Source organism: Phoca vitulina, unplaced genomic scaffold, assembly GCF_004348235.1.
Source record: "Phoca vitulina isolate PV1807 unplaced genomic scaffold, GSC_HSeal_1.0 scaffold65, whole genome shotgun sequence".
NCBI lineage: Eukaryota > Metazoa > Chordata > Mammalia > Carnivora > Phocidae > Phoca > Phoca vitulina.
Window position 1 is genome coordinate 11,769,366 of NW_022589768.1, and position 23,298 is coordinate 11,792,663.

A 23,298-nucleotide genomic window follows, 5' to 3' on the forward strand; every position below is an offset into this window, starting at 1 on the left:
ACCTCCTGCTGACAGCCCCTGCTGGCCCAGCTGCAGGCTTGGAGGCAGGGACCCGCAGCAGGGACCCGGAGCAGGGACCCAGGAGCCAGGCTGCGCGCGGGAGTCTCTCCTCGGCTCACAAGCAGGCCACGGCAGGAAGGCACCAGGCGGGCACAACCTTTGGGTCAAAGGATGACAATTTGCTAAAGATGCCGAGCAGCCCCCCAGAGTCGTCCTAAGGCCCGAGGGGAAAGGAGGCCCCGCCTGGGGGGGGTCCAGCCTCGCGGATGCCTCAGCCCCTCAGCTTAGTGTGTGCGAGTGTGCTCGTGTGAGTGTGTGTGCGTGTGGCGGGCACGGGCAGTGGTTGGCTGGGCCTGTTTCAGTGCATTGCAGGGGGGGGGGGGGGGGGCCGGCCTTGATCCATCCCCGGTGCCTCGGGCGGGGCGGGGGTGGGGGGCTTCGGCCTGAGGGGCTCTGTTTTGCACATTCACACTGCGGGGCGGGTGGAGGGGAGCGGCTCCCCCCCTCACACAGCTCAACTGTCACAAACATCACAGCACCAGTCACCACGACCTCTCAAGGCCCCCTGACGGAGGGGGCGGGGTGGGGGGGGAGGGGCCACCCCCTGCCCCAGCCCTTGCCAGCACACAGCCCAGGGCAGCTCTGAGGTAACCGTCCACAGCCCGCAGGCCAGTGGCTGCCTCCTCTCCTGACCCCTGCAGACCCTGCAGGGTCGTCCCCTCCCCCCACCCCCCGTGGGCCCCGACGGCCCCAGCCCTCCTGCAGCCGCCCACCGGCTCAGGGACGGGCAGCCGCCCCTCTCTGCCCTACGCGGCCACAGCCTCCAGGAAGGCGGGGAGCAGGGCGAGGAGCATCAGGCTGCCCAGGAGGGGCCGGGGGGCGGGGGGCAGCGCTGCGGCGGCCGCCCGGCCCGGTGGCTCCCGAGTCCTCTCGTACAGGTGCAGCCTGTCTTTGTCGGAGTGCAGCATCTTGACGTCCTCCAGGGCGTAGTAGGCGGCCAGCGTGAAGTTCACGTCGCCCGTGGTGAGCAGGTCGAAGACGCAGGCCTGGTAGTAGAGGTCCTCCACGGGCAGCTTCTCCTTGCACTTGGCCACGGCTGTCTCGTACGGGAAGGTGTCCGGGGCCGCGGGCGCGGGGCTGGCGGCCTCTGGCCTGTGGGGGCCGGGGCCCTCGGCGTTGGCGCGGAAGGCCTGGAAGTCGATCTGCTGGTTGAGGGGGCAGCCCCGCAGGCAGAGGTAGAGGCCCTGGCTGTCCCGGTCCTCCACGGCGTTGACCACCTCCTCGGGCATGCGGACCGCGAACGTCAGGTAGCGTCCCACCTGGCGCACCACGATGGTGGTGCCGATGTACTTGGCCTGGATCTCCACGTGCTGGCCTGACACCTTCTCCGTGATCTTCAGGCTGTTGGCCCCGTGCTTGTCCCCGCCGTTCTTGGAGCCGTCGGCGAAGGCGGCGGGGAGCTCGTCCATCTCTGCCTGGTACACCTTCTGGTCCACGCACTCCTGGAAGTTCTTGAAGATGATGGTGAGCTGGGGGGAGGAGGGGGAAGGGGATGGAGAGAGGGGGTTAGCGATGCCGAGATGGTGGTGCGGGGGAGGCCCAGCCCACGCTGGCGATGCTGGGGACAGGAGGAGCCCCCATGATGCCCCAAGCCGTCCCTCCCCATTTTGGTCACCTTTTGGTGCCACCTGCATTATTATGCACTTAATTTTTTTCTTTAAAACAACTTGTTTTACTCTAGGACAAAGGGGAAAAAAGGAGAGAGAGACAAACCAAGAGACGGACTCTTAACTATAGAGGACAAACTGATGGTTCCCAGAGGGGAGGTGGGTGTGGGGGGGGTGGGGGAAACAGGTGATGGGGATGAAGAGCACGCTTATCCTGATGAGCACTGAGTAATGTATGGAATTGCTGAATCCCTATATTGTACATCTGAAATTAATATTACACTGTATGTGAACTATACTGGAATTAAAAACTTAGTAAAAAAAAAAAAACCCAACTTGTTTTATTGAAAACAAAAAACAAAAACAAAAACAAAAAAAACGGACTTAGAATGGGAACTTTAAATCACTCCCCTAAATAGAAAACCAGCTCATTTACTATATATAGAGGTGGACCATAAAAAGAAAAGCACAGCTAATTAAAAATAAAACTTCATTATCTATTATAGGAGGCTGAGTAATGGCCCCCAAGATGCCAGGCCCTAATTCCTGGAACCAGCGAATGTTACCTTCTATGCAAAAGAGACCTCGCAGAGGTGATTAGGTTAAGGACACTGAGACGGCCAAGTTATCCAGGATTAGCTGGATGGGCCCTAAATAGAATCACGCGTGTCCTCCCAAGATGGAGGCAGGGGGAGAGGGGACCATCGAAGAGGGGAAGGCTCTTTCCACAGAGGCAGAGACCGGAGTTGGGGGTGCCCATAGCCCAGGGATGCTGGCAACCACCAGAGCCTGGGAGAGGCACCGAACGGATTTCTCCCGGGAGCCTCCAGAAGGACGGACCCTCCTAACGCCTTCGTGTTAGCCCTGAAAGACTCATTTCAGATTTCTCACCTCCAGAGCTACAAGACCAGACATTTCTGCTTGTTGGAAACCCTGAATTTGTGGTGGTTGTTACAGCAGCGACAGGCAACTAAGCTGGTCCCCAACCATCTCACGTGATCTCTCAAGCCGCCCGCGGACCTGCCACCAGATGCCTTCCAAAGGGCCATCAGCCACTGGCTGAGCGTAACGGCAGGTGGATGAGGACAGACTCAGGCTCACAGAGAGAACGGACAGGCCGAGGCCTGCAGAGGCCACTGTGGCAGGGCTGCCCTGAAGGGTCACCCAGCCAGGCCTCGGAGGTGAGCAGGGGGAAGAAGGAGAGGAGGGCACCAGTCAGAGAAAGGAAGACGGGGGGGGGGGGGGGGGGCTCCAGGGTGAGCACGCAGCCCCCACGAGGGCAGCAGGGAGGCCCATGTCTGCTGGTGCCTGCAGCGGGGGATGAGGGGCTGCGCCAAGCTGCTGGAGGAGAAGCAGATGGTGGGGGGCTCCACAAGTAACCGTCCTCCTGAGAACCACAGACGCAGGCGCGGTTGCTGCATCTTCTAGTCCTGTGGGGCGCTGCAGGGGAGGATGACATGACCTCCCATTCAGAGTGGAGGAAAGTCAGGCTCAGAGAGGTCAAGGGACTCGCCCAAGGTCACACAGCCAGCAAGAGGTAGAACGGCTTTAGTCTCTTGGTTTCCAGCCCCTGGGCTCTTTTTGGCCACAAGCCCCCAGGGTGGGAGGCCTGGGAGAAGGATGGAGACAAACAGCCTGGGGAGCGAGCATTTCCCCTTGTTATCCTGGCTGAAGGGCCAGGCTGCTCTTTCCCCCCATAATCCTAACTAGGAAGATTGCATGGGCTGGAGACAGGAGTCCAATCTGGGAGAGAAACCACCACCCCTCCTTCATTCCTATGCCCAGGTGCCAACTTTTTACCACCGGTGGCTTGAAGACCCCTGCCCCCTGAACCAAGGGTAGCTGGAACCTGAACTCCGGCCCAAGGCCAGGGAGGGAGGCCGGGTCATGGGGCAAGAGGGCACCCAGGCCTTTTGGGGCCCCCTGCTAAGCCCCCACCCCTAACCTGCGCATTGCCCTCACCCCCCTGGGCCACCAGTCCTAGAACTTGTCCCCTGTCCCCAGGAGGGGAGAGGCCCAGCCAGCTGTGTAATGGGATCCCTGGGGGGTACCATACCTGCAGGCTGAGGGGGCCCCGGATGTCCTGGCCGTGGCTGAATTTTGTGCTCGGGCGCCCTGGGCGATGTGGCAGTGGGAGGGGCACAACGAAGGCCTAGCAAGCAGGTCCTACGGGCAGGGGGAGGCAGGAGAGCTGTGAAGGACCTCAGCTCAGGCCCAGGGTCCGGAGAGGCCGGGGCCCAGGGTACGGTCTGGGGCCGGGCCACAGGCCAGGCAGTGTGGCTACAGTTCGGGAGGTGGGGGGGGGGGGGGGGGGGGGGGGGGGGGGGGGGCTGGCGGCGGCCAGGGGCACAGACAGGAGGCCGAGGGGGAAGCAGGCAGGGAGCGGCCTCAGCCTGGAGCCTCAGGAGCAGAGCTAAAGTTCTAGGCTGAGCCAAACCAACAGGGTATGGAGGGCCCGGCTGGAGGTGTCCAGGCTGTCTCATCACTGCTCACACTGGTGAAGCGTACGGGTGACTGGGCCGGGAGTGCACGAGGGGCCTGGACCTTCAGAGAGAAACTCCTCCCCCCCAACCCCAGCCCGATACTCAGAAAGCTGAGGATGAGAGGCAGGCCGCGGCTGGGGATGTCGGGGACTCCAGACTCTTGGGCCTTTGTGGGCCCCCTCCTCCAACACAGATATTAAAATTACATTTTGTGAGCACCCTGGTGTCAAGACTAATACAGTCGAGGCGGGACGATGCTGACTTTCCCTTCTGACTTGAAAACGAATGAAAGCTTTTTCGTGGGTCCCTGGATGTCTTGGGGCCCCTGGCGCTGTGCCTGTTGGGGCCCGGCGAATGGTCAGGATGGACGGGGACATTCTGCTGTCCACACGGGACACGAGGAGGGGCTGGTGCTCCGAAGCTGGAGGCCGGGGGGGCCTGGCGGAGTCCAGGCCCGGGGTAGGCACGGCGTCTTGGGCACCGGACTCGATGTCCCCATGCCTCCCTGGGAGGCCAGCGCCCGGTCCTGTGAAGCAGTGCACCCCAGGTTTGCTGTGGGATGTCACAGGTGGCCGCAGCCCCTCCATCCCACTTGGAGCCCTACCCATCGGACCCCAGGAGCCTGCCGCTGCCCTGCCATCCCTGGCCGACAAAAATGCCCACTTCCTAGCTCCACCTCCTGCTGCTTCCTTCTCTCGATCCCACGGCGCCCGCCCCGATGTGGAGGCTGCCTGTGGGGGGCCGGGAGGTGCAGCCAGGGTGGTCTGGGCAGTGGGTGGTCCTGCCATTGGGGGGGCGAGCGACGGGGGGCTCCGGTGTCCCTGCCTGGTGTGCCGGGGAGCAGGGGGGTGGGGGTGGGGGGCTGCTGGTTTCCAAGTGCTATCCGTCTCCTGGAACAGGAAAAGCTGGTTTCCCTCTAACAGTCATCTCTCGCGGAGACAGGCTCCTGGAAGGCTGACAGCCTGCTAGACTCTTCTTGGCACCAGCGCCAGGGACTCCACCACAAGTCACAGCATGAAGGGGCCTGTCGAGAGCCGGGCGGCCATAATTATGCTGGCCATAATTCTGCCACGGGTACGGCCACGGGTACGGCTGCCACTCCTGTCTTGGCCGCCCCCCTTCCCAGGGGGGCCCGAGGCCCCTCCACCGCGCCAGGCCCGGCGCTAGGGGCTGTACCTACACAAGGCGGGCAAAGAGTCCGAGAGCCTTGTCCTCAAGGAGCTCACCCTCCAGGGGGCGACAGACCAAGGAGACGAGTTAGGCGGTGGGACGGATGGTGAGTTCTAGGCAGAACCAGCACAAGGGAGGGGGGAGGAAGGCAGAGGCGCGAGCTCCTCCCCTTCCGGAGCCTCGGTTTTCTCATCTGTACAATGGGGGTGCTCCCAGCACAGCTGGAGGGAGGGTGGTGGAGCTGGGGGCTGAGCACAGAAGGAAGTCCCATGGTGGCAGGAGGCTGGCTAAAATGTCAGCTTGGGCCTGCAAACACGGCATCGTGGCCACCTTCGAGATCGGAGGGATGGGCTGGGCTGGATATTGCCGGGGTCCCAGGAAACGAGCCAAGGCCCCTCGGGGTGAGGGGAGGGCCGAGGGCAGTGGGCTCAGGTGGGCAGAAGAGCCTGGCAGAGGGCTCTTGGGGGGAGGCACAAAAACCCCCTCAGAGGTAACAGCCCCTTGGCTTCTTGTGCTTCCCCTGAGGCTCCAGGCTGCCCTCCCATCCCCGTCCCTCCGCCGGTCTTCTGGCCCCGTCCTTCCGAGCCAAGCTCTGCAAAGGACTTGGGGGAGGCCCTCCCCAGTGCTCCGGGCAGAGCATCCTGCACCCACCCCAAGGCCCCCCTTGCCTGCTTTGGTCCTCCATGATCAGCCTGGGAGTGGCCACAAGGGAGGAAGCCCCCCGCACAGAGGCTGACACCAAAGCGGTGTTTCGTCAACGTCTGCGGAATCAACGAATGAACAAAACTGACGCACCTGCGCACCAGAGGCCCAAGAGAACAGGCGCGGGCAGGCCAAGGGCGCTGGAGAGCAGAGACTGGTGTCTCTCACCCGGGTAACCCGGTCTGCTCGGGGGCCTGGGACCGACTTGGCCACAGACACGGACCCTGTCACGGCTGGGTCTCCGGGGGCCCAGCCTCGTGCTGCCTCCTGGCTGGTGAGGAGGTAACAGAAGGCTGTGGGGCTCTCGGCCTGCTGGGGAGACTGAGGTGACCCTAGGTCACAGCAGAGAGGGGCTGGGTTGGTCAAGCTCTGCTGGGGAGCCCCCTACTCTCTGGAGCCTCCATGCTGGGATAGGAAGAGAGGTGCTCCCATCCCTGACTGGGCACTTCTGCCCAATGCCTGGGAGCCTGGAGCCGAGTGGGCCTTTGAAGAACACCGTCAAGTGCCTGGATCATTAATCCCTGTGGTTTGGGGACAGCATCGCTGGGCTCAGGGTCCCAGGCTGTGCCTGGGAAGAGCTGAGTGTGGTATCCAGGGGTTCTAAGCCCGGGCATGTCACCCCAGCCTGCGGGACCTGATGGGACGTGGCCTAAAGGCTCCTGGACCCCCCTCCCGCCTTGCCGGTCACAAACCACAATTCCTCCCAGGTCTATGCTTGGCTCTGTTATCACATCTGGTGCTCACACCAGCCTGGGTTAGGAGGGGCCGGGCTTCTGAGGTCCACGTCGCTCTCATATCCTCAGACTTCCCTGTGTGCCCCTGCCAGGGTGGGACAGGGAGGCGGGGTTCCCTCCCGCAGTCTGTTTGCTGCTGGATTTAGAAGCTGTAGCCTCAGGCTCCCGGCGTTCATTTATCTTGGCTCTAGGGAAGGAGGGAGGTGGGTAGGTGGAGGGGCCCCAGGGAAGGTGGCTGGGTCCTTGACGAGGGCCCCCCCTCATTCTGCGGAGGGCTGAGAGGGCGGCCAGGCTGGAGAGAGTGCTGGCCATAATTCTGCCACCCACCAGGCTGCACGGCCTGGTGCCAAGGGCCTGCTAGGGAGTCCACAGGGCAAAGACCCACTTGTTTCTTATCCTGCAGCTGGGCCCAGAAAGAGACCCTCTGGAGGCATGCGGGGGCCACCAGGGCAGAGGGAGATGGCGGGAATCTTCCCAACTGCCAGGTCACCTCGCTGTCCTCCTGTGGGACGTGGAGGGACAGGAAGGAACAGAAACGCCCTTTGTGGACCAGCCTGGCGCTGCCCAACGTGTCGCTTTGCAACGTGCTTTTCCTAGGAAAACAGACCCACCGCCAATCCGGAACCCCCCGGGGGCTCTGGTGGGCCAGGCCTTGAGGTGGTACATGGGTCCCCATCCCCTGCACTCTGAGAGCCCACCAGCCTCCTGGCCTTGAGGCTGCTCCTTCTGGCTGAGGTCTGAATAGGGGGTCACGGGAGACCCTCCTGGAAGCACGTAGGGGAGGGAGAAGATGGGGGTGTCCAAGTGCCTGGGCCATGGGCCACATCCGTGGCTGCCTCTGGCTGTGGCCCTGTGAGCAGGACTTGAGTCCTGCCACCCAGAGACTGAGGCCTTCTGGGGTCAGAAGATGACCGGCTCTCTGCGGCCTCTGGGGTGCCAGATGGGGACAGCCACTCACGGCCAATGAGAACATGCCCATCTACAGAGCCACCCGGCCCAGGTCAAATGCTAGCTCAGCGTTCCCAGCCCACTGCACTTTGGGCAGAGAGGCACATCCCACTTTGGGGATGCGTCAAAGGGAGCTGCCCCAGCCAGGCAGTGCTGGCCTGAGGGAGGAGGGAAAGCTGCATGGGTGGCCCCTGGGATGCTCAGTAAGCTGCTTCTCTATCCTGGCTTGTTCCATCTCCCCGTGTTCCCAGATACCACAGCCGCTCTGCCTTGGGGCTGCTACCTCTCCGTATAGGCATGGGGCAAAGAAAGGGCAGGACGGTAGCCTGCTGGCCCCATCAGCATCCTAGAGCCCTGGCCTCTAAGCCGGGGTCCCTAACCCCATCCATGCCAGAATCACTTGGGGCTTTAAAAAACACACACACACACACACACACACACGCGCCCACCCAGAGATCTGGTGTCATACCAGCCTGGAGGGGGGCCCGGAATCACTATCTTCTAAAATCTGTTCAGTTTGTAAACGTGCGAACGTGAGAACCCCTGGGCAGGACCGCTGTCACCTCCCGGGGTGCTGGGTCCCCGTGTCCAGGACGGTCGGAGTTCTCCCTCCCTGCGGGCAATGATGGACACACACCTGCACAGGGGCTTCTCTTTTATCAGGATTTAATACTGGAGTTCTACCAAAATGCAGTTGGAGGGCAAGAAATAGTCCAAAAGCCTGAAGCCTAGTGCTCTGGGCCGTGTTTCTCCCTTACGCCTGCACCCGGCGTTTGCCCAGGTCCGCAAGCACACACACGCGCATGCGCACAACCGGAACTCCGCTTCCCGAAGTGTGTACCCTTCCCACGCACGACGCACTGGCAAGCTGCCTTTCCTATCGGTGTTTGGTTAGGCCAGCCTGTTCTACCCTGGCCAATTAAAAAAAAAAAAAAAAAGTGACATGCTTTTGCTGGGTTCTGGCCTCAGAAAACTGATTTCACAAACCCCTAGCAGGCAGCATCCAGCATTGGAGAAACATCACACTCTCGGCAACGTGAAGAGGTGGTTCCCGGTCGCTTTAGCTCATGACAAAGACCCTCTAGAACATTCCTTTGTAAACAATCAGCCCATTTACTGGAAATAAGAACATGGTGGGGGGGGGGGGGTTGCACGCGGTGTCTGGGTCCGGGCCCCGGTGACAGCAGGGCCGCCCAAGCCTCACTGAGTCCGGGCCCGGTGACAGCAGGGCCACCCGAGCCTCAGTCTCACCCTTACCTTGGTGGTGGCGGTGGCGGCCGAGCCGGGCAGCACAGGTGTGTTGGTGACCTGCACATTCAGGTAATTATTGTCGATGAGCGGCCAGGCGCCCTGCACCTTGCAGGTCTGGAAGCGGTCTGTGAAAGTCCTGAGGTGCGGGTCCCCGAAGAGGCCGCAGTGCGTGTAGTTGGGGGCCGCCGAGTGCTTGTGGAAGCTCTTCTCGTAGTGGCAGATCTCGGGGCTGTCGGAGCGCTCCTGGCTGTCGCCCGGCGGCGGGAGGGTGCGCAGGCGCGGCTGCGACGTGGGGCCATCCTTGGAGCAGTTGTACTGGCTCATGAGGTCCTCGATGCCATGGACGGCCGAGTGGTAGGCCAGGTCGCCCCGGCAGGTGCGGGCCGTGCGCCGCGTGCACAGGGCGTAGGTGCGCAGCGCGGCGCAGAACTCGGGGGCGTCGTCCGAGGCCGGGGAGTGGCTGCCCGCCGTGGCGCTCCAGAACTCAGAGTTGCACTTGAGGATCTTGCACGGGGACACGGCTGGCGGGGGGTGGGGGGGGGGGAAGGAAGGGACACGCTGTCAAGGCCAGCCGGCGGCCTCCCGCCTCCTCACCCGCGCGGGCCAGCGCCGCCGGCACACGCCCCAGGACCTCTCTTCCCAGACGCGCCACCCACGCTGCACGTTCGCGCCCCGATGGCAAATAATCCCCGCAGGCGGGCGTGCGGTGCGGAACCTGCCCTTCCCAGCCTTCCTCCGGCCTGGGGGGACCCCAAGCGGCCGGGCGTGCAGAGCGGCCTGCCGCCAGGGCCCGTGGAGGCCCCTCCCACAGTTCCCACCTGCGGCGTGGTCAGTGTTCCTGGGCAGCCGGACTCCGGGAGCTGACAAGCCACCCTTGGGCCTTTGACATCTGCTGACACCGTCACAGCTACCCCCAAGCATTGTGGCACGCTCAGCAGAAATGTGGCTGGGAATTAAGGCCCACTATGTGTGCTGGGCTCTGCTACTGTGTGACCTCGTACAAAGCCCTGGACGTCTCTGTGCCTCGTTAGATTTACCTAGAAAATGAGTCATAGTAGTATGTACCTTATGAGGCTGGTCAGAGTGGATAAGGACCAAGAATGGCACTGACGAGAGCAGAAGGTCAGTGAACGTTGGCTAGTATGATTACTCCATGAGCTCCAGTCCCAGAAGGCCTGGTTCCGGCCAGCTTGTCTGCAAGAGCAAGGGCAGCTTCCCTCTTGGTTGCCATCGCTCCATCCCTCCCTCCTCTGTCCTGCTCAGGAGAGCATGCTGGGAAGCAACGGAGAGCGATAGCGTTGGATCTGGCCTTAATTCATGGTTTTTTTAAAAGTCACTCACAAGCTCTGAGACTTTAGTGCCAATTAGCTACGAGGGACCATGCCTGAAAACTGTGGCTTTAACACACCTGAATCTTGGAGGCTGCCCTTTCCTGGCCTCCCCGATTCTTTTGCACAGTCCCTAGTGACTTCAGTGGCCAGGCATGCAGACCGGCAGCAGGAAGGAAGGTTCTTCTACACAGGCTCCAGGAGCACAGGGGCTGGCAGACCAGCTGGGAGGCCTGGCCTCGGCGCTTGCAGCCCAAAGCTGGAGTGATCAACAGGAGGATGGAACGACTGCTCCAGCCGCTCCTGACCGGGCCCCTAGCCAGGCTTGAGAACCCTTGGAAAAGTCAGTTTGCTTCTCTGGTGCTGGCCTTTTACCTCCAAAATCGAGTTGCCAATAAAGCCAGGGACAGAAATACCTAAGGGCAGGCTACGGAACATCTGAGCATCGGCCCTGTGCCCGGACACCTGGATGGCCTATCTCTTAGAGATCTAGGCCTCGGCAGGCCCCTGCATGAGCTGAAGCTGACCTGCCCAGGTCACGCACCTGGGCACGGGGGAGCCCGTGCTCGTCCTAACATTCGGGCTCCTCTCCTAACTTCCCCTGTATTTGTCACCACTGCTGACAAACGAGGCTGTTTCCGGTGAAGTCTGTGTGGACATTTTTTCTTTTGAGAGGTTACATATTTACTTAAATGTGTATTAGGAAAAATAAAGCAAATGTGATATAAGAACTACAGAGTTAAGCAGATTTGGTAAGTAAGGGGGGTAATTGCCATGAAGAGGCACCTGGGGTGAACAGGGGAAAGGCATTGTTGAGAACCGCCCCCCCCCCATGGTCTCCCTCCCACAGATGTGTGCTCTTGGGGGCAGGTGTCCCTTGAAAGGCAGCTAGAAGATTCTCTGGCCCTGCTGTCTTCATATTTCGCCAAACTATAGAAGACACGCAAGGCCCAACCGACCCTGCAAAAGGCTAATGTGGCCTGTGTGGGAGAAGGTGAAGGAGCCCCTCACAGTGGAGGTGAGGTGAGGAGAGGGGGTAGGTGTGAGTGGAGGGGGGCCGTGCAGAGGAACACGCTGGGGGGCCACCTACTCTCCGTCTCTGGTTGGCTGCCCCCACGCACGGCCCGCTCAGGCAGCCCCCCCGATTCCGGGCGCAGGGTGTGCTGACCCGCGATGCTCTCTCAGAATCACGGAGATCGGGACGTCTGAGAAAACGCTCTGAGTGGCACACGGGCTTGTGCTGAGTGGCGGCCACCCGGGCTGTGCCCACACCGCCCACCAGCCCGCCAGCCTCGGGAGCCCTGCCTGCAGTCAGGCTCGGGTCCCCCTCGGGCGCTCGGCATGCCCGAAGGGGACAAAGGCCACCACCGGCCCCTTTACAACCAGACGGTGGCAACCCGAGCAGGAGCTGTGTGGGGCTCAGCTCTGCCAAAGCTGACCCGGGACAGCAGAGAGCCAAGTCGCAGCTACTCTGTCTCCGGCTGGTGCCTGAGCTCAGCCAGCCCTCCCCGCGGCCCCAGGCCCCACGGCCCTGCCCGCCTCCCTGAGGGGCACAGCCAGGCTCAGCTGGCTGCCCTTCTGGCCCCAGGTCTCTGGGAAGAAGCTGAAGCAGGATTTTGCATCTGGCCTGTTGGGCCTGAGAGCCCACACCCAGGGCAGTTCCTTGACATTATACAATTAGCACATGCGATCGCCTCCGCCCGCCAGCCGCTGAGTGGTTCAAGGGCACGCTTCACCACCAGTGACCTTCAGCCTCTCCCTGCAAGAGGCCCCCACCAGCCGCGAGGCCCGTGGTCCCCAGGTGCTCTGTGGCCTTGCCCCCTGCAGACCAGTTCCCAGGGGCTGCTTTCCAGCGTGGGCAGCGGCTAGAAGGCAGGGGTCAGGAACGGGGCCTGGGGCAGGACCAGCCTGCACACAGACAGTGTGGGGTATGCGGAGTGTCTCACTCCTGACCCCCGTTGGTGGCTCTTTCCCCACCCAGGGGCGACTCCGCAGGTGGTGATAGGAGACTGATGTCTTCACAGCCTTGAAAATGGCTCAGAGCAGCTTCCCAGAGGCAGAGTTCTCCAGTAGGTCTGGGGTTCGTGACCGAAATCCTACAGAGGTGCCCCGAAAGGGGGTCATCAAGTGGGATCTGCCAGTACAGATGCGGCTGGCCCTTAATCCTCCTAGTCCCTAGGGACTTCAGTGGCCAGGCATGCAGACCGGCAGCAGGAAGGAAGGTTCTACAGAGGCTTGTTGCGCTCTTCAAACCTCCCCATGCACACCAACCGCCTGGGCTGAGTCAGCAGGCCTCAGTGGGCCCGAGGCTCTGCATTTCTGCCAGGCTCCCAAGGGGGGCCCATGCTGCTGGTCACACTTCTGGCCACACTTCTTTAGAGTTGGGCCATTTTCTTTTCAATGGTCACGAAAGGGCCAAGTTCGAACCTGCTGGAGCCCAGCCAGTCTGGAGTGTGTGATTGGGGCATTTCCTTTGGCGTGGGAGGGGGGTGCAGGGGGGGCAAAGGGAGGAGGCGGCTCTCCCAAGGTGCAAGCCCAGCAGGGACACAGCTGCCAACCCTGAGCAGTCCTGGGCATCCCCGCCGCCCTCCGCAGGCCCTGGGCCCTTGGAAACTAGGCCTTTCATCTCTCGGTTCAAACTCAGTGGGGCTCCCTCCCTTGCTCCCCTCCCCCTCTCAGAGCCTCCCGAGAGTGGTGATGGCAGCTCCGCCCACCACCCCCAGGGGGCGACCGCGGTCATTCTGCGGCTGCCCTTGCACCCAAGAGGTAGGCCTTCCGCCCTAGGCAGGGTCCACACAGGGGTGAACTCCTCCAGCCCCTCGCTCCCATGAAGTCCCACTGATCCCATTTCTCAGCAGTCTGGAGAATGTTCCCGATGTTATCACCCGGGACAGACCTGGAGAGGTGTGAAGGTGACGCTGGCCAGATGGGGTGGTGGGCAGTGGGCACCGGAGGGAGAGTGTCTGCCTCAAAGTCCCGCTCTGTCCCCTACCAGTAGTTGTGGGAACTTGGCTCTGCCTCACTTTCCTTATCTATGAACTGGAGGTAGCACCCACCTTAGAGAGTTGCCAAGGGATGAACGAGAAGATGCACTTGGTCAGCCTGGGACCCCGTGGGTGCTCAACAAACGGGGGCCCTGGCAAAGGTCTCAGAGGGGGATAAACACCTCCACGCCCGTGAGGTAAGAGGTTAGAAATCACAGGCGGGGACAGGGAGGGGACAGGAAGGGCACTGGACCGGAGTGTCCCTTCCCCCACCTCGCCCTCGTCCTCACGTTAGGGCCCTGGCTGGGCTCTGCCCCCCACCTGGATTTGGACGGGCTGAGTGTGCATACAGCTGTTTCAGTGCACTGACCACCCACTCCTGCAGCCCACCCGGATCGGCCATGACTGGCTGGGCGCCACACTTCCCAAGGGCACCTGGGATGACTTCACCCACCACCACACTCACTGTCTTTCACCGGGGAGGATGCGATGGACTGAATGTGTCCCCCCCAGATTCCTGTGTTGAAGCCCCCACCCCAATATGATGGTACTTGGAAAGGGGGGGCCTCTGGGGGATGATTAGGTTCAGATGAGGTCATGAGGTGGGTGCCCCATGATGGGATTAGTGTCCTCCTAGGAAAAGACACCAGAGGGGGGCTCACCCTTGGCCACATGAGGACACAGCAAGGAGGTGTGAGTTAGAGAGCTTAGTTAGAGAGCTGCCACCAGAACCCGACCATGCCTGGCACCCTGACTTTCAGCCTCGGGAACTACAAGCCTTGCCCTGTCTCTCCTCCCCTTCCTGGGCCCTCCTGACTCCCCCCCCTGCAGAAGCCAGATCACTGGAGACATTCACTTGGCCAGGGGCCAGAAGACCAGGTAGACTCGGCTTCCCCTATTCCATTGTCCCCGCTCCTTGAAAGGACCTGTGGTCACCGAGGGGTGACCTGGGCTGGGATGACTCTCCCAGCTCTTGAGGGGGACAGGGCATGGGGGAGGCGGTGAAGAGAGCTCTCATCTCTTGCTTGCCCTCCCCCCCACCAGCCCCTGGGACCCAGTCTCTTCCTCCTGCTGCGGGGCCCCGCCTTCTCTCCCGCAGCCATCCTTTCCTCTCTGGTGTCCGAGGCACCCCACGATGCCTCTTCCACCCAGACGTTTTCTGAGAGATGGTGGAATCAGAAACTTTGGGTCCTGTAGCACAATGTCAACAAGTTCGCTTTTGCTCTTGTTAACGAATAAAGGAACAGACCTTGGGTTCCGTGACACAAAGAAAACGAGAGCACTTGCAATTTCCCCACCCAGACAGAGCACCGGGGTGAATTCAGGGTCAACAAGGCGGTCGGTGACAGGTTTTGTGTCACTGGGCAATGCCACGCTGGAGATTCTCGGGAAGCGGGGGAACCTCACTTTGGGAGGCGGTGCTGGTGGGGAGGGTTTAAACGTATGTGCTCTAGAGGCACATGCTCACGGTCCAATTCCAGCTCTGGTGCTCAGTGCTGTGTGGCCATGGGCAAATCCACTAACCTCTCTGAGCTCAGTGTTGCTCTCTGTGCCACGGAGATGCGTCAGGACTTTCATCAGTGGCTTCAGGGACCTGTGCAGTTGATGTAAGCAAACCCTGAGAACACTGGAAGGAAGCTCAGTGGAAGTCAGTTTTGTGTTAACTTGGCTCGCTTAAATAGTAATTTGTGGGGCAGACTCAGATCTACCTAACAGCTAATGTGTGCTGAGCACTTACTGGTTCCCGAGGCTGAGCAGCACATTGTAACAGGTATCTCCATTAACCCTACGACGGCCCATTCAGCAGCCAGGCACACTGAGGCCTAGCGGCACGACATAGCCCCTTCCTCCTTCACCTTAGGTACCTCCACACACACCAGGCCGAGCCCATGGGCTCTGGGCCACAAAGACAACGAAGAAGGGGCTCTGCCCTTCAGGGGGCTGATGGGGCAGGGGCGGCGCGTGCAGTGGGGGCAGCAGGGGGTGTGACCCACAGGACACACAGGCTTCTCCAAAAAGGAAACAATGATGACAATAATGACGCCCCGATCTTCCCCGGCCCGTGTGGACTGCAAACCGCTCGAACGCCAGATCCTCACGGCTACTCTGAATTGGCGGGCAAGAATTTTTTTCTCCATTTGATATGTGCACGCATGCCTGGCTCACACAGCCAACAGGCTTTGGGGGGCTATTTTCTCTGCTTTTCAAAGTGCTTGTGCCCTACCTTTCTGGGGACACCAGCTGAGAAGGATTCAGGTCCTGAAATTCCCAACAGCGAGATGTGTTTTGACCGTGCCCAGGTCCTGACGTAGGGCCATCGCCACCCCTAGGTTCTCAGGTCAGTGACCACCCCCCAAATGGATGGTGAGCCCTCGTTTAAGGCTCCCGGCCAAGCACTCCGACTACAGACGGAGAAGCTAGAGCTCAGGGTGGGGGGATGGCTTGCAAGAGGCCAGGGACTGGCTGGGACCAGACTTGCGGGGCTCCCGTCCCCCCGACCCCTGCCTTCTCTCCAGCCCTCCTGGGCCTGTCTGCCTAAAGTGGTCATGCATGAGCTGTCATTTCCTGGGGGTCACACGGAAGGGACTGCCAGGGCTGGACAGTCCCCACGGGTGGAGAGCCGAGGGGCCCTCGACCCCCTGTTGGAGTCATCCTGCTGCCCCATGCCTACCCCACTAAATCACGGGCTGGAGGCCACTCCAGGTCAGGAACCTGAATGTAACCTGGCCCAGCATCAAAAGGAAAAGCTCTTGGCTGCAGCGTTACCTGCCAAAGAAACCACAGACGGGCTGATTTTTATGTCCCGTGTCTTAAAAGAAAAAAGAAAAAGAAAAAGAAAAAGCACGAGACCTTAATTCCAGGCAGGGAGCCTTGGACTTTTTCTGATGTGAACATCCAGGGAAGGACGCACGGAGAGGAAAGTGGGAGAGGCTGAAACAAATCTTACTGCAACTCATGCAGGCAGGAATAGGAGACCAGGCTCTGCAGGGTGAGCCGCCCTTGGTGCTTTTGGGCTGACAGAAGGTCATGGCTGCCCCCTCCCTGCCTGGTTCCTGCAGACAGCAAAGTGGCCCCTTCTGGCCCTCTGGCCACCTCTGGATGGATCCAAGACCGCCAATAGGCACAGGGCCGGGGGATCAAGAACCTGACCGGAAGTCAGTTCTCCTGCGCTTCATTTCCATCTTAGCCACTGTGTCCTTGGGCTGGGTGGCTCCTGACTCGTGCAGTTGGGGTCAGAACTCCTTGTCTCTCTGTGCCATCGACTTAATCAAGATCACTTTATCTAATGATCACTTTGTGACCTACCTATCTTGGCTTCTCAAGATGCGCCATGGAGTTTTAGAACCCCGGGGGTCTGAGGGACATCCAGGGTCGCTGGTCACCGGTTTCCACCTCCAGCCAGCCTCCACTGCCACCCGAAGTCTGCGGGGACAGGACTGGCCCCTCCTGCTCTAGATAGCTCCAGCTGGGGACCTGCATCTGCCTCCAGGGATATCCTAGGGGCCTCGGCTCTTGTCTAGAGCCACACAGAAAAGGCTCACATGGGACCACCCTGCAAACACTGAAGATGACCCCTCGGCCCTTGCGTGTCACCTTCCTCAGCCTCTGGAGGCTCTGGGCCTCATTGAATGGTCTGCATCATCCATCGACGCCCCAGCTGAGGGGTGACCTCCCAAGAGCAGGGGCCCCTCATCTTCCCCCACCCCGCACTCAAACCATCTTAGCAGATCTGATGCCTTTTCTAAGCCCCCCCACCCAGGGCTCTGCTAGGTCTCCGGGGGGAGGCTGGGGGCTTGCACGTGCCCCGGCACTCCGCATATGTAACATTTCACTTTTGGGGGGAGGTGGGCTCCGGACTGCCTCCTTTGGGGGCTGAGACGTGCCCGCGAGAGGAATGAGAGCCTCACAGCCAGCCTGACTTAATTCCTTTCCTTTCAATAGCAACCCAGCGCCTCTTGGAAACAGCAAGCCGGGGGCAGGGAGCTCGGAGCATCAGCCGTACCCCCCCCCCCCCCCCCCCCAGGGGGAAAATATTTATGCACCAGCGCGGCATTAGCTGCTTTCAGAGACCTCCTTTGAACTGTTAATCAAGCCCAATCTTTCGGAATAATAGCCTGATTATTACCGCCCTGTTTGCATAACAAAGAAGCCCAATAAAACTTATTTCACTGTGCACCGAGGGGGTGTGAAGGATCGCCCTGAGAAACGAGTCTCAGGAATGCAGCGAACTGCTCCACGGCCAGAACCCAGGAATAAAGACAATGCAATTTGCCACCAAGAAAAGCCCAATAGACCAATAAATTACCCGCGTGCAAAGGGGTTAGATCGGGTTTCAGTGGCTGTGTAGGAGGGGTGGGGTGAGCCAGCAGAGGGGAAGAACCTGCCTCCTCTTAAAGGGGTAAGGCTCGTTTGGAATACAAGCCCCGTGATCGAGTTGGTTTTGTCCAATGTCGCGGGGGGGGGGGGGTTCCTAGCACGACAACTGTCTGGATTCATTTACTCGCTGGAAGTTCTGGACCCTACCAGGTGCTTCATGCTGTTCTTGCAACAAGCCTCCGTGGGTTTCTCTGCTCCGGTGGAGGCAGCTACCAAACTTCTGTCAACCAGGTCTGGAAGGGCAAGTGGGATTCAGCAGGTGGCGTGGGACAGAGGTCTGGAAGCACAGTGGCCTCCAGAACAGCGGAGGTTGGCTGGAGCCGAAATACTGGTTGGTTGTTGGTAGCAAACGTCACCGAGCTCCAAAGTGCTTTCCTCTGCTGTGTGAGGGGGTGGCCAGGGGACTCCAAACCCCTTTCCTCTTGTCCCCCAGCTCCGTTAGATCCCACCACAAGTGGGCGCTGGCCTCGGGCTGTTTCCATCACCTTATCCTCCTCGGAGACCTGGCCCCCCTCCCAGTTCCTCTTCCCTGGGTCCCCCATGCCCCACGGGTGGAATAGGCTTCCTGCGGTGTGCGTGCCTCCGTGGTCCCAAGTGGCCTTTCCGAAGGTGCTCCCACAAGCGCCCAACAGTCCCCTATACTCAGGTCCCTCTGTGCAAATACCCCCGTGTGGTTCTGTTTTCCTGACTGCACCCTGCCGCGCCAGCCTAAGGATTTCTGACTCGATGTGGCTGATTGTGGGGAGCCCCCGGCCAATGTTCAGTAGGTGCACGGCATGATCAGAAGGTGGCTTTAGTCCACCGAAGCCCGAGACCTCCTGTTCCTGTCCCCCGCTCGCTCTGGGCCATGGAGGCACGGGGGCTCCCCTCTTATCATCAAGCTGTGATGGGGGGCCTGAAGGAGGTGGGGAGGGCCCCCAGCATGGGACTCTGGCTTTGGCAGGAGCAGTTGGAGCAGCGGGCCACTCCCCACCCTCTTCTGTCCCCTCAGCACGGAACCAAGGCCCAGGCAGCGAATGGAGCTGGTGCCAGTATATGGCTCACTCTGGCCTGGGCAGTGTCCTGGCGTCTCCCTGAGTTCAGAAATGCACGGAACCCGCCCGTCTGTCTCTCCCACAGGAACTGCACCAGATCACCATGGCGTCAACATCGACGTGTTTGACAGCAGGTACTTCAAGGGACACACCCAGGTGACAGCCTGGGTATTCTGCCAGGTGCAGCCGACCCTACCTTACTTAACCTGCAGCAAGCCAGAAGTGGTCTTCTTTCCTAAAAAGCATTCCTCCCCGGTGCAGCCCAAGATTGTCCCAGGGAACCCACCTAGCCCGCCACTCCCTTGGAGGCACCAGGATCTTTTCTCGGAGCTTCCTCCAGGAACCAGCCTACAGGAGAAGGAGTCAGGCAAGAGGAAGTTTCACAGAGAATCTCAAATGACCGGAGGAAGGGGCGGTGGGTAGGCTGGGGCGCCGGGGGTTAACTCAGTGCCTCCCACCCTGCGGGGAGAGGGGCCCCACTGCCACCCACCGAGCCGAGGCAGGAAGCACTGCCCCTTCTCCCACCCAGCCAGGGCCGCTCCGCCCCAGCCACGCATGCCATGCCAAGTTGCTGCAAGAAAGCACGCCGAGTGCCAAGGAAAAGGGCACACCTCAGCTTGCCAAACTGGACACCCTGCCCCCGCTCCCACTGGGGCCGTGCGGAGCTAGATCAATGGCAAACAGGACATTCGAAAAAGCACCTGTGTTCGCCTCAGGCCTAAAGGCCACAGGCAGGCCTGGCCGTCAGGCGGCTGAGGGCTCCTCTGGATAAGAGGGACCCATGCCGGCCAAGGGCTGAGCGGGGAGCGAGATGCCATGCCCTGAGCATCCTGTCTGAGGGCACAGAGATGAGCTACCCCGGGTTCCACAAGGAGGGTGGTTATGGGCAGAGACACCACTTTTCGGATATAAATGAAGCTCTCAGGTGAGTAATTTGGTCTTGGTGCTTTGAGGCGTAACCCCTTTTCCTGAGTCTAGGGGCTGGCTCTCATAATGATAATCTTCCATCCTGGCTTTTCCTTCAGCAACCCTGGGCTCATCTGCTTGGCCGCTCCAGGTCCAAATTCATTTTTTTAAAAAGATTTTATTTATTCATTTGACAGAGACACAGTGAGAGAGGGAACACAAGCAGGGGGAGTAGGAGAGGGAGAAGCAGGCTTCCCGCAGAGCAGGGAGCCCGATGTGGGGCTCGATCCCAGGACCCTGGGATCACCACCTGAGCTGGAGGCAGACGCTTAATGACTGAGCCACCCAGGTATCCCTCCAAATTCATTTGAAGTGGCTTTGTCACCCTCACCACCGTCCGCAGGCTGGCCTCACCCCCCCGCCCCATGCAGTGGGAGGGCAAAGGCATGCCAGCTGGGCACACGCCCGGCTGGCACACACATGTGTGAGCCTGTGTTCATGGGACATTCCTTAGCATGGGGAGCAATAATGGGCTCCTTTCTGCAGGGACCTGGGTGCAGACGGATCACTTTAATAGGCGTCTCGGTATTCCGACTGCTTGGGTGAAATGGTGCATGAAATGAATAAATAAGCAAAACCCAAAAGACATAAATTTGACTTGGGAAAATTTGCACAATGTCAGCCCTGCCAACTTGTTTTCTGACCTATGGCTGGGTGGCATCTTCTTCTTTGAAATACTAAGCCAGGGATGGATAGGGAGCAGAGAGGGCCCTTGGGAGGAGGCAAAAACGCTAGGTCCACAGAAAATGCGGTCACTCTTCATTCTGCTATCGAATCTCTCCCAATTTTGTTCCTTATTTTTCCTCACCTTAAAGCCTTACGTGCTACATAGCACAAACTCTCATATGCCACAAAACAAACTTAATGAGCGTGTTTATTCAAAACAGGGGATATGGGTAAGGGCAGGGGTCTGTGTTCTCCCCCTGGCTCTGTCACTAGCTAGCTGTGTAATGTCAGGCAACCTCTCTGACCCTCGGTCTCCTCTTCAGGACAGTGGGAGTGATGACGTCCATGAGGAAGGTGTGGTGATCTCATGAGGTGTTGTATTTAAAGCATTTGGCAGAGTGCCCGGTACACTATGGCCACTCAATAAGTGAAAAGAGCTTTAAAAATTATCGTTCTCCATTCAAATGATCATACTTTGGAGAGAACAATATAAGGTATTATGTCTCCAAGGATGTGCATCATCTTAAGTAGTGACAGAAGTCTGTGGGAGGTCGGAATTTGGGTTATTTTCATTTACTTACTTATCCTTTTTGGTTTTTAGATTTAAAAATGAGTATTGCTTTTATAACCAAAAAAAGTTATTTTAGAAAGAAGATTAGGGTATCTGGGGGGGGGAACCCCGTGGTCTCTGTCTCTTGAGAAAAAACAAAACAGAAATGCCAAAAACCCAAGGGCCCTATAATTCCCAGGATCTCGTGGGGCGTGTTCAGGATGTGCAGCAAGGAGAAGCGTATGAAGAAACAGAAAATGGGGTTCTGCCCTTATTAAGAGAACTGGTGAGGGGCACCTGGGTGGCTCAGTTGTTAAGCGTCTGCCTTCGGCTCAGGTCATGATCCCAGGGTCCTGGGATCGAGCCCCATGTCGGGCTCTCTGCTCGGCGGGAAGCCTGCTTCTCCCTCTCCCACTCCCCCTGCTTGTGTTCTCTCTCTCGCTGTGTCTCTCTCTGTCAAATAAATAAAAATCTTTAAAAAAAAAAAAAGAAAGAGAACTGGTGATCTAGGAGAGGACAAAAACCCAAGACCCACGAAGCAATGAGGCTGAGAGGAAGCACAGGTGTCTGTAGCCAAGGGGACAGGTGTCTAGGTCATTGGAGGGATGGCACCAGACCCCAACAGACAGCACTGAACTTGGGCTTTGATCAAGGGGGCATTCCCATTCCAAACTGGGCAAGCCTGGGGGTTGCCCACAGGGAAGGTGTGGTGGGATGGTGGCAGAGTGTGCATGTGTGGTGGTGGGGGGGTGCGGGCAGGAGTGACCTGGAGCCTGGGGATGTGCCAGAAGCCATGGGAATGAGGCCTGGGAAAAGCTTGGGGGCCCGGAAGACAGAGGGTCCTCCCTTTTGAATGCTCCAAAGAGGGCTAAGAGGAGGCACGAGTTCCTGAGCAGGACTTTCAGAACAATTCATTTGGGGGTGTGCACGGGGGGCCTGAGAGGCAGGTCCTAGGGCTGGCCAGCTCTTGTAGCAAGGAGACAATGGGAACAGGCAGGAAAGGGCGTAGGAAGGAGGCCCAGCCCCAAGCATGGATTGAACGGACAGGCCCACGTCCCACTCAGGGCTTTACGGTTCTGGGCTCTCGCTAACATACTCAAACCAGGCACTAGTCCCGGGGGGGGGGGGGGGGGCGGATCTAAGGTGAGCCACCATCTTGGTGTGCCCAGGACTGAGAGGGTTTCTTTCTTTTTTATTTTTATTTTTTTAAAGATTTTATTTATTTATTTGACAGAGAGATAGCGAGAGCAGGAACACAAGCAGGGGGAATGGGAGAGGGAGAAGCGGGCTTCCTGCCGAGCAGGGAGCCCGATGTGGGACTCGATCCCAGGACCCCGGGATCATGACCTGAGCCGATGGCAGACGCTTAACGACTGAGCCACCCAGGCGCCCCTGAGAGGGTTTCTAAGGACACCAGACTTGCAGCTTTAAAACTAGAAAAGCCCGGGGTGTGCTAGGATGAGTTGGTCACTCTAGAAGAAACAGCGCCTTCAGTTTTCCGCAGGTTAAATTCAGCCAAGATGAGAACAGCATGGTAGCTAACCACTCAATCAAAACATAAAGTTGGGGTTCTCTGCCCAGTCTGTGCAGGGCCTTGCATATTTCACTGAAGAGAGGATTTTTCGCAGGAACCACGTGTCCCCCAGCCTATAAACAGGTCCCCACCCCGTCCTCTTACCTCCACAGGGTCCTGGGACCCCCTCTTCCCCATCGCATGGAGCGTCCTTATCTGAGCCCATAGATCACCTGTCCCCACTTCTCCTTTGAGCTCTGGGGTGATTGCTAGCAATTACCTGAACCTTGCAGACAGGTTTCCCTTCTTCAACCACAAGACCAGAAATCCTCTCCTTATGCCCAGTTCACCCTCAGGAGCTAAAGGGCAAACCATCCATAGGCTCTTACACCCCGCCCTCCTTGGGAACCAAGGCCCCGCTGTGTCACACGCCGACCTGCTAGCTGGCTCTGCTGTCCTCTGGCTCTTGCAACCAGACATCACTTCATTCTCTCCCTTTGGGACACCGAGTCCCACTGGGAGGACAAAAATGTGGTAAGCAAATTGACTTGCTTGCACATTTCTAAACACCAGCTCTGGGAGAACTTTTCTCATCTCCATAATGACACAGATGCACTTGAACACTGCAGAGAGCCTTGGTCTCCCCGAGCCTTAGCCTTAGTTTCCCTCCTGAGGACTAACATTTCTGTAGCAGGTGCAGTTTAAAAGTAAAGGGAAAGGAACGAGAGGAAACGACAGGCAATGATCCTTAGAAGAGCAGTCCTCACACCGGAGCGCGCATCAGAACCCCCTAGAGGGCCTGGTGGAGTACAGACTGCGGGGTCTCACCCGGAGTATGGGCTTCGGTAGGTCTGGCGTGGTCCCAGAACTTGTATGTCTAACCAGCTCCCAGGGGAGGCTGAGGGACCAGACTTGAAGAAGCCCT

The 23,298-nt window shown here is 59.3% G+C and overlaps 1 protein-coding gene across 3 annotated transcripts in view; it reads right to left on the bottom strand.

Moving 5' to 3' along the window:
* Positions 1-410: 410 nt before the first annotated feature.
* Positions 411-23,298, bottom strand: part of RGMA (repulsive guidance molecule BMP co-receptor a) — a 42,945-nt gene continuing 20,057 nt past the window's right edge. For all 3 annotated transcript variants that reach the window (XM_032391896.1, XM_032391895.1, XM_032391898.1), the window contains exons 3-4: positions 8,962-9,476; positions 411-1,529 (exon numbers count right to left, since the gene is read on the bottom strand). In XM_032391896.1, the coding sequence (XP_032247787.1) occupies positions 807-1,529; positions 8,962-9,476 (1,238 nt within the window). In that variant the 3' untranslated portion in view covers positions 411-806. The remainder of the gene's footprint in view (positions 1,530-8,961; positions 9,477-23,298) is intronic.